Source organism: Myxine glutinosa, chromosome 1, assembly GCF_964187855.1.
Source record: "Myxine glutinosa chromosome 1, kmMyxGlut1.1, whole genome shotgun sequence".
NCBI classification, from domain to species: Eukaryota; Metazoa; Chordata; class Myxini; order Myxiniformes; family Myxinidae; genus Myxine; species Myxine glutinosa.
The window spans coordinates 40390586-40404988 of record NC_136261.1 but is presented as its reverse complement, the minus strand read 5'-3'; the positions used below and the strand labels follow the sequence as shown (position 1 = coordinate 40404988).

The 14403-nt window shown below is 44.9% G+C and overlaps 1 protein-coding gene across 4 annotated transcripts in view; it reads left to right on the top strand.

Moving 5' to 3' along the window:
- Positions 1-4950: 4950 nt before the first annotated feature.
- LOC137423023 (uncharacterized) overlaps positions 4951-14403 on the top strand; it is a 149853-nt gene continuing 140400 nt past the window's right edge. The window contains exons 1-2 of one of the 4 annotated variants that reach the window (XM_078771129.1): positions 4951-5043; positions 11125-12472. In XM_078771129.1, coding sequence (XP_078627255.1) covers positions 11315-12472 — 1158 coding nt within the window. In that variant the 5' untranslated portion in view covers positions 4951-5043; positions 11125-11314. Of the gene's footprint in view, positions 5044-5120; positions 5292-11124; positions 12473-14403 lie in introns of those variants that run through there. The other 3 variants (XM_068109811.2, XM_068109802.2, XM_068109794.2) reach the window with 3 other exon arrangements.

Genomic DNA, 14403 nt, shown 5'->3' with positions numbered 1-14403 from the left:
CACAAAGTTCAGACATATATATGGTGGCGGCCATCTTTGATTTTGTTGTGGCGACCCAATTTTCAACAGCCTTCTTCCTTATGCCTAGATACACCCACACACTACATTATAAGTTGGTTCTTTGCTTATTTTTCAAGATATTCCACTCACAAGGTTCAGACATACATGGCGGCGGCCATCTTGGATTTTGACGTGGCGACGCAATTCTCAATAGCATTCTTCCTTATGCCTAGATACACCCACACACCAGATTATAAGTTGGTACTTCGCTTATTTTTCAAGATATTCCGCTCACAAGGTTCAGACATACATGGCGGCGGCCATCTTGGATTTTGACGTGGCGACCCAATTTTCAATTGCCTTCTTCCTTATGCGTAGACACACCCACACACCAGATGAGAAGTTGGTAGTTCGTTTATGTTTCAAGATATTTCGCTCACAATGTTCAGACATATATATGGTGGCGGCCATCTTGAATTTTGACGTGGCGACCCAATTTTCAAGAGCGTTCTTCCTTATGCCTAGATACACCCACACACCAGATTAGAAGTTGGTACTTCGCTTATTTTTCAAGATATTCTGCTCACAAGGTTCAGACATACATGGCGGCGGCCATATTGGATTTTGATGTGGCGACCCAATTTTCAATAGCGTTCTTCCTTATGCCTAGATACACCCACACACGTGATTAGAAGTTGGTACTTCACTTATTTTTCAAGATATTCTGCTCACAAGGTTCAGACATACATGGCGTCAGACATACATGGCAGCGGCCATCTTGGATTTTGACGTGAGTTGCACCCACACACCAAATTAGAATTCGGTCCTTCACTTACGCACGCATGCACAGACGCACGCACGTTCGCACGCACGCATGGATGCACGTACGCCCGTGGACGCACGCACGGACGCACGCACACATGGACGCACGCACACATGGACTGAGGGGAAAACCATAGTCCCCATTTCGCTCCGCGGTGCGTCGGGGGACAACAACCACGAGAAACAGATTTGACCAGACTCCACCAAGATTTGTAGGGAGACAGGTTTGAGAGTTCAGTCTTGGGAGTATAGAGATATTGTTTCCTCTCTCTCCTGAGGGTAGAGACACACTTGTTCCGAGCTTTGTGAAAGGAACTGAGATTGCCTTCAGTTGGATTAGCCTTCCATGGGGTGAAGGCAAGTTGTTTCATGGCAACTGAAAATAAATATACATAATAGTATAAATGTTAATGAGTTTTTGCAGAAGGTTTGTCGTTAAGGTAGGTTTACCTGTTGTGTTTTTTAACCATTCCTACCCGCCCCCAGGAGATAAGAGCGAGGAACCAAAGGAGATTTGGACATAGTTGAATTGTTGTGCTAAAGGGGTGTAGAACGTTAAGGAAAACAGGTACGTTCACTATGGCTCGCTTCCCACAGCCCCTCCTAATTTATTTTGGAGGCTAAATAGGTGTGAGTCGGCAAGTGGAAAGGCTGGAACGGTAATGTCTGCATTAAACCTTGCAGGGGCTTTGGTTCTGGTGGGGGGGGGGGGGGGGTGGGAGGAAGGGTGTGGGAGCTGTGTTATGTTTATGTGGTTAGATGAAGGAATCCCATTGTAAAGGTAGGACTGTATAATTATAGCATGGACCATGGATACGTAGGGGAAATATCGATGTACTTAAGTAGGGAGACTGTAGATTGTTTATGTGTCTTCACACGAGGGGTGAAGCAGTGATAATTAGTTAGGGAATAATGTTCGTTTTCCCCAGTATGTGATTTCCCTCTGTGATTTTCCCTTTACATTTTACATTTACAAAGCCGGCCATACAAAATCTCCGTTTAACGACAACAACTGCCGACAGAACCCGAACATTGCCGATCGGACTAAGCCCCGCCTGTGAAGGACCATCGGAAACAGGCAGCACCACTGAGGGACATGATTAGCCCAGAGGTCGTGGGCAGGCGAACTGGGAGGGACATTCGGTGATTGGCTCTCACTCAAGAGGAAGAAGAAGAGTGCGTCTCTCTCTCTCTCTCTGCCTCTCTGGTTTTTGCACGAGCAAAGGGGGCGGGGGGGGGGGGGGGTGCCATATTTGCTTGGCCAATTGTGAGCTTGGCTGTGAGTGCACTGTTGAGGAGAGCTTTTAGAGTGGTTTTGAATATTGGGTGAGGAGGTTTTTGGTGGCTGTGGTGCTCTTCAGGGAAGCTGGGGGACACGTTGTGCTTGCTGGCCAGGAATTGAGAAGAGTACGTCTTGACTGCCCGCTTCACGGCTCAGTGTGCTCGGACGACGAGCTAAGTGCACTATAAAAAGGAACATTTTCATTTTATTACTTTTCCCTGATGTGTTTGTCTTTGAAACTGTGTGGACGTCCCTCAAAATACGATTTACTTTACCTCAACATTTATTTCGATATTTTTATTCCTTCATTTATTTTTATTAAATCGTATTTGTTGAATTTCACTGTCATGTTTCTTTGTGGTTTCGGATTAGACCCGTGTGTTCCGTACGGTCAGGTAAACGCTTCACCTTCCTTCATTCCGCGCGCGACAAAACAACTGGCATTTTCGGCTGCTCACCTCGGAAGTAAAAACCGTCCCGGTTGTCCATCATTCAGCGGTCGTAATCGCTGGTGGCAGGGAAATATATATCGTTTTTGCCGCCATCACTGAATGGTGAAGAATCACTTAAAACATTCCCACATCTGGATCCGGATCTTCACCAGAATCTAATAAATTAGGCCTCGTCACATATCAAACCTGTACACCAAGTTTTGGCCGAACCCTTCCATTACTTTTTGAGATATCATGCAATATAATATATATCGTTTTTTCCGCCATCACTCAATGGTGAAGAATCACTTAAAACATTCTCGCATCTGGATCCGGATCTTCACCAGAATCTAATAAATTAGGCCTCGTCACATATCAAACCTATACACCAAGTTTTGGCCGAATCCGTCCATTACTTTTTGAGATAACATGTAATAACAATATATATCCTTTTTTCCACCATTACTCAATGGTGAAGAATCACTTAAAACATTCTCGCATCTGGATCGGGATTTTCATCAAAATCTAATCAATTTGTCCTCGTCACATACCCAGCCTCGGTCCGACGAATTACCCAAATGTAAGTGAATTTACCCAAATGAAAGCACAATGTACCCAAATGTAAGTCGTACTAAGTAAAGGAAGGTTATTTTATGCAGTTAAACATTACGGTGTGCTTCTTGACGTCCAAGAAAACGAATGCCAACAGAATTTTACAAATTTTACCGGCCCGATCGGTGGGAGCCATTTTAGGCCAGGGGGACATAACTCAGTTTAGGTCAGGGGGACATAATTCCGACGAATTACCCAAATGTACCCAAATGTAAGTGAATTTACCCAAATGAAAGTACAATGTACCCAAATGTAAGTCGTACTACGTAAAGGAAGGTTATTTTATGCAGTTAAACGTTACGGTGTAACAAGAAAACGAATGCGAACAGAATTAGGGTTAGGGTTAGGGTTAGGGTTCGTTTTCTTGGACGTCAAGAAGCACACTGTAACGTTTCACTGCATAAAATAAACTTCCTTTACGTAGTTCGACTTACATTTGGGTACATTGTGCTTTCATTTGGGTAAATTCACTTACATTTGGGTAATTCGTCGGACCCCCCAGCCTTTGTCCTTGTCAAACAGAGCCGAACCCGTCCATAACTTTGTGAGATATCGTTCTATATATCGTTTTTTTCCCTACTTCTCAATGCTCAAGAATCACTTAAAAAATTATAGCATCGAGATCTTCCTCAAAAATCGATTCGTCCTTGTCACACGGATGAGGGCGAACTACCGGAAGTAAGCTGTAACACGTGCCCTTTTGTGGTTTGTTTTCAACCTATCCAATCACGTGACTGTTATCGCGGAGGGTCCACTAACCGGAAGTTACGTAGTTCCGCGGGCGCCGCCGCCTATACCCAACATATCCACAACGTTTCATCTGAACCCGTGCATAACTTTTTGAGATTTTGCTTACAGACAAACAGGGGTGAAAACATACAGTAACGCACCATCTATAGTCAGTAGCAGAGGTAATTCATTATTTAAAGTGAGGGCCTCGGCCGACATTCCACAACCTGGTCAAGGATGGTTCTAGACGCTTATTTCGAGTGTCTTCTTTATATTCTCATAATAAAGGTTTGTTGAAAATTTGATGACAAAAATTCAAATGGTAAAAAAAAGAAGTTCTGGCTTGAGGATACGCACCCCTTCACCTTGATTTTGTATTTTAATATTTTGTGGATCTTTTTTACTTACTCATTTCAGCAGGCTTACGTAAGCACGAGTTAAAGGTTACAGCAGGTACAGGTACACCACCACCGTGTACGCGTCGCGTACGTAAGCACGGGTAAAGGCTACAGCAGGTATAGGTGCACCACTTCCGGAAGGTTGGTCACTATTTTTCAAACATGAAAGGCACCACCTCTGGCGGAGATAGCCTGAATTATGAAAGGTTCAGGTAAAATAACAATCAAAAGCAAATAAAAGCTTGTGAAGGCCAATTTAATTGAAAAATTCACTCGTTGCTCCGAAGGAATTTTTATAGAATTAATTATCCGATATAATGAATGATAAACGATAGAAATATTTGATTAATAATAAAATTAAAATTATAGATTTCCAAACAATAATAATATTTGTTATTTTGACAATGGACGTGACTAACAAAATAATGTTTCATAAAAAGCGAAGTATTTTAAATACTTCCGGTGTCGTGGAAAAGGTCATTGTAAGCAAGAGCCTTTTTTATTGTTATTATAGTGGGACGTTGATTAAATTAGTCATGTAGCGTTTACTTAATGTCTATTTACAATTTTGTGAAAAAAGTGTTCGAACCGACGAGGTGTGCTCGCCCTTCTTGAAAGAAAAAAATAATTAATGTCGGCGCCCACCAGGAAGTGACGTCGCACTCAATTCCGCGTTGTTTGACCCGGAAGTGAAAAACGAATACCGCGTTTTTTTTTATTCTTACAGTTGTGAGTGCGGATTTCCTGGCGTTGAAACGTGAAACAAAAGGTAATTTCACTTCTTCATCATCATTATTTCTTCCGTTCACAACCGATGCACATCCTATATAATTTTCAATAAGATTCACGCCTCCCGACGTTGCGCATTCGTGACGTCAGTAGATCCTCGTCACTCGCAGGGGCTCCTCACCTCACCTCACCTCAGCTCAGCTCACCTCGTCAAGATAATGGCGCCTTTCTTTCAGTATTAACCGACAATCGGTGTCCCTTTCATTCAACAACTTGTTATCGTGTCAGGTAGTGAATGGATTTTTTTGGACGAATTTGAAATGTTTTCTGCGAGTTTTCAACGGTTTTATTTACAGTCTTTTGTGGAATCCAAATTTGTTCAGAATTTCTGTGAGGATTTTTTTTCCCTTCCCTCGAAAGACAACGCAATCATTTGCTTTGGTTTAATATACATGAACTATTGCAAATATGTACGATGTTTAGTGTGGCAATTTGTCTGCAATTTTGGCATATATTTTACTGCAGTATCTGGCACAAGTACCTCATTATTTACATCAAATAGTCTCGAAAAGCGCGTCGTGTTGTTTGCTTGTTTGACTAGTTACGAATACTTACATAATTGCATATTTTCGCTGCATCTTGGAATTTTTGAGTTCGCACCAGTTTTATCTGTTTTTATATTTTAAAGGCAAATATACTTCACAATATTATAGACTAAAACATTCGACCCACAATATAGTTATACTGTTATCTTCAGATGCAGCCGATTAATATCCTCTTGTGGAACTGACACTTTATTTGTTGACCAATAATTCAAATTGGAAGCAAATGTGTTGTAATTCAAATAAGGGGTTGTAAATTGTTCAAACCTCCTCATCTGCCTACCTGCCCTGACCCCCTTCTCTTGGCCTGAAACCCCCCTCCTCCTGGGCCGACCCCATTCTCCCTGCCCCACTCCCTTTCTCCTCGACTCGTCACCACCCTTTCTCCCTGACCTATCGCCCCCTGCCCCAGACCATCCGTCCCTCCCCATGGACCGCTCCTCCCTCCCCCTGGACCGTCCGTCCCTCCCCCTGGACCGTCCGTCCCTCCCCCTGTACCGTCCGTCCCTCCCCCCTGGACCGTCCGTCCCTCCCCCTGGACCGTCCGTCCCTCCCCCTGGACCGTCCGTCCTTCCCCCAGGACCACTCCTCCCTCGCCCTGGACCACCCCTCCCTCGCCCTGGACCACCCCTCCCTCACCCTGGACCACCGCCTCCCTCACCCTGGACTGCCCCATCCTCACCCTGGACTGCCCCTCCCTCACCCTGGACTGCCCCCCTCCCCCTGGACTGCCCCCCTCCCCCTGGACTGCCCCTCCCCCTGGACTGCCACTCCCTCACCTTGGACTGCCCCTCCCTTCCTCTGGACCTCCCTTCTCTCCCCCTGGACCGCCCCTCCCTCCCCCTGGACCACGCTTCACTCCCCCTGGACCGCGCTTCTCTCCCCCTGGATCGCGCTTCCCTCCCCCTTGACTGCCCATCCCTTCCCCTGGACCTTGCCACCCCCTGGACTGTCACCCCTTCCCTAACGGCAGTCGTCACCTTTCCCCGTCGGCAGTCGCCCCCCTTTCCCCGACCCTTCCCCAGGTCCCTTTCCCCACAGGCTGTGACTCCCCTTTCCCTAACGGCAGTCGTCACCTTTCCCCAAGGGTAGTCGCTCCCCTTTCTCCCACCTTTCCCCAGCCCCCTTTCCCCACAGGCTGTGACTCCCCTTTCCCCAAAGACAGTTGCCCCCTTTCCCCAAAGGCCATCGTCCCCCTTTCCTCAATGGTCGTTGCCCCTCTTTCCTCAACAGCAGTCACCACCTTTCCTCAACTGCAGTCACCACCTTTCCTCAACTGCAGTCACCACCTTTCCTCAACTGCAGTCACCACCTTTCCTCAACTGCAGTTGCCACCTTTCCCCAGCTGCAGTTGCCACCTTTCCCCAGCTGCAGACACCACCTTTCCCCAGCTGCAGTCACCACCTTTCCCCAGCTGCAGTCACCACCTTTCCCCAGCTGCAGTCACCACCTTTCCCCAGCTGCAGTCACCACCTTTCCCCAGCTGCAGTCACCACCTTTCCCCAGCTGCAGTCACCACCTTTCCCCAGCTGCAGTCACCACCTTTCCCCAGCTGCAGTCACCACCTTTCCCCAGCTGCAGTCACCACCTTTCCCCAGCTGCAGTCACCACCTTTCCCCAGCTGCAGTCACCACCTTTCCCCAGCTGCAGTCACCACCTTTCCCCAGCTGCAGTCACCACCTTTCCCCAGCTGCAGTCACCACCTTTCCCCAGCTGCAGTCACCACCTTTCCCCAGCTGCAGTCACCACCTTTCCCCAGCTGCAGTCACCACCTTTCCCCAGCTGCAGTCACCACCTTTCCCCAGCTGCAGTCACCACCTTTCCCCAGCTGCAGTCACCACCTTTCCCCAGCTGCAGTCACCACCTTTCCCCAGCTGCAGTCACCACCTTACCCCAGCTGCAGTCACCACCTTACCCCAGCTGCAGTCACCACCTTTCCCCAGCTGCAGTCACCACCTTTCCCCAGCTGCAGTCACCACCTTTCCCCAGCTGCAGTCACCACCTTTCCCCAACTGCAGTTGCTACCTTTCCCCAAAGGCTGTCGCTCCCCCTCCTCCCTCCACCTAGTGCCAGGTCGTTGGCGCCCTCCACCCCTGCCGCCAAGGCCTTCGCCACCCCCTTCCCTCCCACCTCGGTGCTCTTCTTTACCCAATGGTAGTCGGCCCTTTCCCCAACTGCCTTCGCCTCCCTTTCCCCAACGGCAGTTGCCCTCTTTCCCCAACTGTAGTCGTCCTCTCTCCCCAATGGTAGTCGTCCTCTTTCCCCAATGGTAGTCGTCCGCTTTCCCCAACAGTAGCCACCCTCTTTCCCCAACGGCAGTTGCCCTCTTTCCCCAAGTGTAGTCATCCCCTTTCCCCAACGGTAGTCATCCCCTTTCCCCAACGATAGTCGTCCCCTTTCCCCAACGGTAGTCGTCCCCTTTCCCCAACGGTAGTCGTCCCCTTTCCCCAACGGTAGTCGTCCCCTTTCCCCAACGGTAGTCGTCCCCTTTCCCCAACGGTAGTCGTCCCCTTTCCCCAACGGTAGTCGTCCCCTTTCCCCAACGGTAGTCGTCCCCTTTCCCCAACGGTAGTCGTCCCCTTTCCCCAACGGTAGTCGTCCCCTTTCCCCAACGGTAGTCGTCCCCTTTCCCCAACGGTAGTCGTCCCCTTTCCCCAACGGTAGTCGTCCCCTTTCCCCAACGGTAGTCGTCCCCTTTCCCCAACGGTAGTCGTTCCCTTTCCCCAACGGTAGTCGTCCCCTTTCCCCAACGGTAGTCGTCCCCTTTCCCCAACGGTAGTCGTCCCCTTTCCCCAACGGTAGTCGTCCCCTTTCCCCAACGGTAGTCGTCCCCTTTCCCCAACGGTAGTCGTCCCCTTTCCCCAACGGTAGTCGTCCCCTTTCCCCAACGGTAGTCGTCCCCTTTCCCCAACGGTAGTCGTCCCCTTTCCCCAACGGTAGTCGCCCCCTTTCCCCAACGGTAGTCGCCCCCTTTCCCCAACGGTAGTCGCCCCCTTTCCCCAACGGTAGTCGTCCCCTTTCCCCAACGGTAGTCGTCACCTTTCCCCAACGGTAGTCGTCCCCTTTCCCCAACGACAGTCACCCCCCTTAGTAGTAGGAGAATGTAGGTTCTGAGGCAAGACCATCTTTGCAGGACCACTCGCATACACTTTGTGCTCACACTCCCTCGCTCACCTGCTCAATGTCTTATCTCAAAACCAACATTCTCCTGCTTGTGGGTGGAGTTGGTTATTACAGATGGTCTTTCGCATCATTCACCTCTATAATCTTTAGATTATACTCGAACAGCGAACCAACGAATATTTGTTTATGTTCTATCTTGGGGAATAGCTTAATTTTCTTATGGCTCTCATCAACGTCAAGTATATTAACAAAGAATATGTTGAAATTTAGTTCTTGGTGTAAATATTGTTGAGCAGAGATGAAATTATAAACCTCTCTCTCAATGTTCTGCTCTGAGAACCTCCCGAGCCACATATCATTTTGAGATCACAGTAGATTATTTTCCCATTGATTTCTTGACATCCATTAAATCTTTTTGAACCCCTCAGTCGGTATGCTTTATTGAGGCTTGTCTTGGTTATCTCTTCAATAAGACTTTTTTTTGATATTTATCACATTCGTTATGTTTGCCATTTAAATACCAAGGTTGTGATTTCCTCCACTCTTTGGTTTGGTTATTGCTTGGTTCTATCATTTATGTAGCAGTAAAAAAAGGTGGCATAAGCCCATTAAAACCCCCAACCCATTTTTAAAAAACTCTTATTTATATCTTAACACTTGTACTTATCTTTTAAATATCTTAACTCTTATGTATATCTTATCGCCCCACCGCACCTCACCACCCCCTCCCCCACCCCTCAAAACCCCCGCCCTTTTGGCCTTTTTTTTTTTCACCCCTGCCTTTTTGGCCGTCACTTGCCTCCCCCTTTTGGGCATTTCTTCCCTCCACTCCACTTCACCCTTTTTGAATGTTTGGATAATGTGTCAGCCTTCCCCGTCGCTTCTGTCTACTTTGTCTCAGGATTATACGAGTAGGTGTGTCCCAGAAAAACAAAATGTATTTGTTGGGCATAAATTAAAATGCAAACATTTTCTTTTCAACCCATCGTATGATTCACTTGTGAAGTGGAAAAAATGAGAACATAAACAGGAAGTACCATTTTTTTTTTTCCTCTGCCACCCAAGGTGGATGGAGGTTATGTTTTCACGTCTGTCTGTCTGTCTGTTTGTCTGTCTGTCTGTCTGTGAACAAGACATCTCAAAATGTGACGGATTCAGACAAAAGCTGGTGGAGAGGTTGCGTATGTGACAAGGAAGAATTGTTTCAATTTTGGTGAAGATCTAGATGCTGATCCGGATCAGATAATTTTTAAAGTGATTATTCACCATTGAGTAATAGAGCGAAATAAACCGATTATATAGCACGATATCTCAAAACGTTATGGACAGATTTGGACGAAACTCGGTGGACAGGTTAGTTGTGCGACAAACCGAGGCGATTAATTTGGTGAAGATCTGAATATGGATTCGGATACGATAATTATTTTATTTTATTGATTCTTTACCATTGATAGATAGGGCCAAAAACAATATAGAGCAGGATATCTCAAAAAGGTTATGGATGACTTATGACAAATCTGTTGAATGAGTTGGGTAGGTGACGAGAACACGCTGATTCCATTTTGGTTCAGGTCCGAATCCAGATCCGGCCTATCAGTGGGATACAAAACATAAACTGTTTAGCCTGGTGGAGGATTGCACTCTACCGAGTGCCGTTCTGGTTTTCTTCTGTGTTTTTGGGTGTCTGTGTGTGTCTTTTTACCCTGTGTGTTTGAAGCAAAATGTGGGGTTAAGCAATTGTTTCACTTTGTCTATCTGCAGACGTCAGTTTATGATCGAGGAACATGAAACAACTTTATTTCAATTGAATGTTACATTTTGAACATGAATTGGAACATGAATTGAGAAACAAACTTGTAGTTTAACAGTACTTTGGCTCTGAATTTGTCCCAATCGCACGTGCACACAGAGCAGTGAGATATTTTTTTTCCCTCTGTCTGCCTGTCTGACAGTCAAACAAAGTTGGACATCATTCCAAACAGGAAACTTAGTTTTAAGAATGTCATAAATGACACAAATAGCAGTCACGGAGAACTAATGTAACGTGTTAAATAAGGTGGTGTAATATATGCTGCATCAACGGCAGTAAACGGTTGAAATTTTTTTTTTTTTTTTTGCGATCTTTAATTTTTTTATTTCAATTAAATTATATATTTGAACACTGTGGAATACAATTCGCCTTATTGGCACTTTCAAAAACCTTCCATTTATCAATACTTGGACAAAATATAACTGCATTGTACCACCCAATCAAATTTGCCACTCGTAGACCCCACTCATATCCTTTATTTTTCTCTCTCTCAAGATTGTGCAGGGTAAAGTGTTTTATGAACTCTCTCGTTTTTCATGTACAGTATATGTTGCCAATTGCACATTTTTTTTTTTTATCAATTTAGGGTTTAAGACAAGGAAGAACATGGCAGAAGATTAAAAGATTTGTTTTCTTTTAAGAAAAGCACCTTGCATGAACGTCTGAAGAGGAACTGAAGATTAATGTTTATCCTGTAGGATTTTCTGAGGAGCTGCCCGATTTGAATAGATCCACTGTTGAGTTCAGCATTTAATTTTTTTTATTTTACACCAAACATGACATCTTGTTCTGCATCTGGAACTGATGGACAGGTGATGAACAGTGGCGCCATTTTTGAAGAACATCATTATGGGCGTTACAAACCCCAAGTATCAAGCGTAATAGAATTGGATCACATGTACACTTGCTTGCCTACCTATGAAAGTGCTGTCTTGAACATCCAAGTAAAAAAAAAAAATTGTGGTGAGGACTTGAAGTTGAAAATGAAACCCTTGCTGAAAGGAAAAGAGCGTATGGATGAATGTGTTGTATCTGAAACTCATCCCATGAAGAGGAGCCATTATGTTTTGATTATTGGATTGTCTGAAAAGCTGAAAACAATATTCGTTATCAACCCTATATTTCACACTGGACATGTACTGAAGATTCCTGATGGTGTGAAGGTGAATACATCATCTTTAAGTGCTCTTCCACTCAGTATCCGAGAGCAGATTCAAAGATGCAGGGATCAAAATGCTTCTGTTGCAGATAGATTTAGGAATGATGATAGTTCTTTTGTTTGTATCAGTCCCGTCTTCATCCATCCTCAGACTTGTTTGCATTATGAAGGTAGCACACAAGGAAGCACAGTGGCCTCAACATCATTACTGCCTGGTTCTTCCTCCTTTAAAAATGAACTAGTGCATAAACAAAACGAAGATGATGAAATGCAACAGACTCAGAAAAGGGCGTCGATTGATGCATTTGGCAACTTTTACAAGAGGATTGACTCGGGGACGTCACAACGCTTGATGCGAAAGATTATTGATGTTATCCAGAAGTCGACGAAAAGTTCAATCTTGGATATTGAATACTTACAATTTGAAAGTATCCAAGGTGAAAATGGCCTTTTTTCAGGCCAAAAGAGCATTCCTGCTCCGCCAACTACAGTGCACACAAACTCTTCAAACAATAGAAGTCCATCAGCTGGTATGACCTCACAAGTTCTAGCCTCTGCTCCCACCATTTTACCTGCTGTGCACAACTTTCAAGACAATGCAATTATTATTTTGAATGGTATGGTGTTCTTTTTGATGGGAAAGGACAATCATGGACTATTTCCCAACAATAGCTTCCAATTTGATGCAAGTGTGAACACTTTTTCCAAGGAGGATGAAAATGTAAACAAGGATGTTCCAGAATCACAAGATAAATGCAGTCATTCCGAAATAAAGGTATGTATATCAAGTTATTTATAAATTTGCTTGCATTTTTAGCATTCCAGTGGACAAAATTAGCTTGTTTTGCTGATGTTCTCATAACATCAACTCACTGTCCTTCCAGTGCAGTTAAATTTGCAATTGCAACTCATGATGCTCAGTTTATATTTGGGGAATTGAATGATATGGAATGTCCAAAACACCCATTTCTCACATCATCTGTGGAGAAATGTAGCAAATATACACAACATTTTGTACGTTTTAAAATGGCCTTTATATTACAAATAATAAACGAATTGCTTTATATTTGGTGCAAGAGATTGAATTGAGTGACCGGCCTGTTTCATATCTGAGAAGAATATGCTGTGGTTGTGATTATCACAGTTTGACATAGCTAGTAAATTTGACATCAAGGCAAAGGCTCAGATCTGATGTTTCGGCAACAATACAAAGGGAAAAATAAGATTTTTGCACTAATATAATATCCTTTGTGGCAGAAACTGCATTTTTTATTGTATAGTGAAGTATGTTTTGGCCTTCATATCCTGGATGTGGGAAATTTTGTTGCCAAAACACCAGGTCGAAGCTTGGAATAAATAAATGGCCTTTCGTAGGAAAACTCTCGGATGGATGTTCAACTCTGTGTCACATTTGCCAGCATTAGTTGGTGGACGTTGAATATCTCAGGGTGTCTTTTATGAGCTACTGCAGGGCACTCTAAAATAAATTACAAATTTCTGCTCTAACCTACAAAGGAGCACTGCATCGGTTGCAGTGTCGTGCAACTGCAAGAAAGTATGCTGACCTACCGCCTCGTGCTGCATGTGAACGGCGACAATGTATGGAAATGAATGTACATTCAGAGTGAAACAAAAACCAATTAATAGAGGGATCTTTCAAGTTTATTTCCATCAATACAGATTTTCAAAATGCCTTCCATCATTCTGAGCACACGTGCGAATATGCGCAGCACATTTGCCGATTACAACCTGCAGCATCTCACACCAAATATTGTGGGGGTAATGATTCGTCCGAAGCATGGTTCAAATGTAGAAAGCTCAAATAGTGCTTTTTCACCATCAGGTTAGTGAAATGTGTTGCCAAGAGTGACTGCCCGAGGCTTGACAATCAGGTTTTAATTGCTATTTGAAAAAGCAAGCACCTTCCTAAAAACGCTGCTGGTCAGACAATAAAATTTTGTTACTCATACTCTTATTGAATGTACGCTTGGATTTGGCAGAGGGTCAGAGAGCGGTATTCAGGATTGCAAAGCAGATAGCGAAAGAGAGGTGTGATGTGGTGGGGGTGAGTTGCTTGAAGGATGAAGTGGGACAAATCGTTGTGGACCCAGATGGAATAAAAGGAAGATGGAAGAGACATACGGAAATACTGTTGAATGCAGAGAATGAATGGGATGGCAACGTAGAGAGTAACCCAGTTTTAGGACCGGCAGAGAAGATAACCAAGAAGGAAGTTGGGAAGCGATAAAAGCAATGAAGAGTAGCAAAGCGGGAGGGCCGACGGGAGTTGTGGGAGATATGTTGAAGGCAGTGGGAAATTGGGGTGTGAAGAGAATGACAGAGATCTGTAATCTGGTGGTGAAAGAAGGCCGCATTCCAGTGGATTGGGAACTGAGTAGTCTCGTCCCTCTATACAAGGGGTAAGGTGACCCTCTGGACTGTGGCTCGTACCGAGCGATAAAGTTATTTGAGCATGGAATGAAGGTATTGGAAAGGGTGTTGGAGAGAGGATAAGGAAGAAAGTGATGATTGACGAAATGCAGTTTGGATTTATGACAGGAAGAGGAAAGACACGTGCTTTTTATTGTGAGGCAGTTGCAGGAGAAGTACATGGAGAAGAGGAAGAAGTTGTTTCTTGGGTTTGTTGATCTGGAGAAAGCATTCAATAGGGTTCCACGTGAAGTAGTGACATGGGCATTGAGGAAG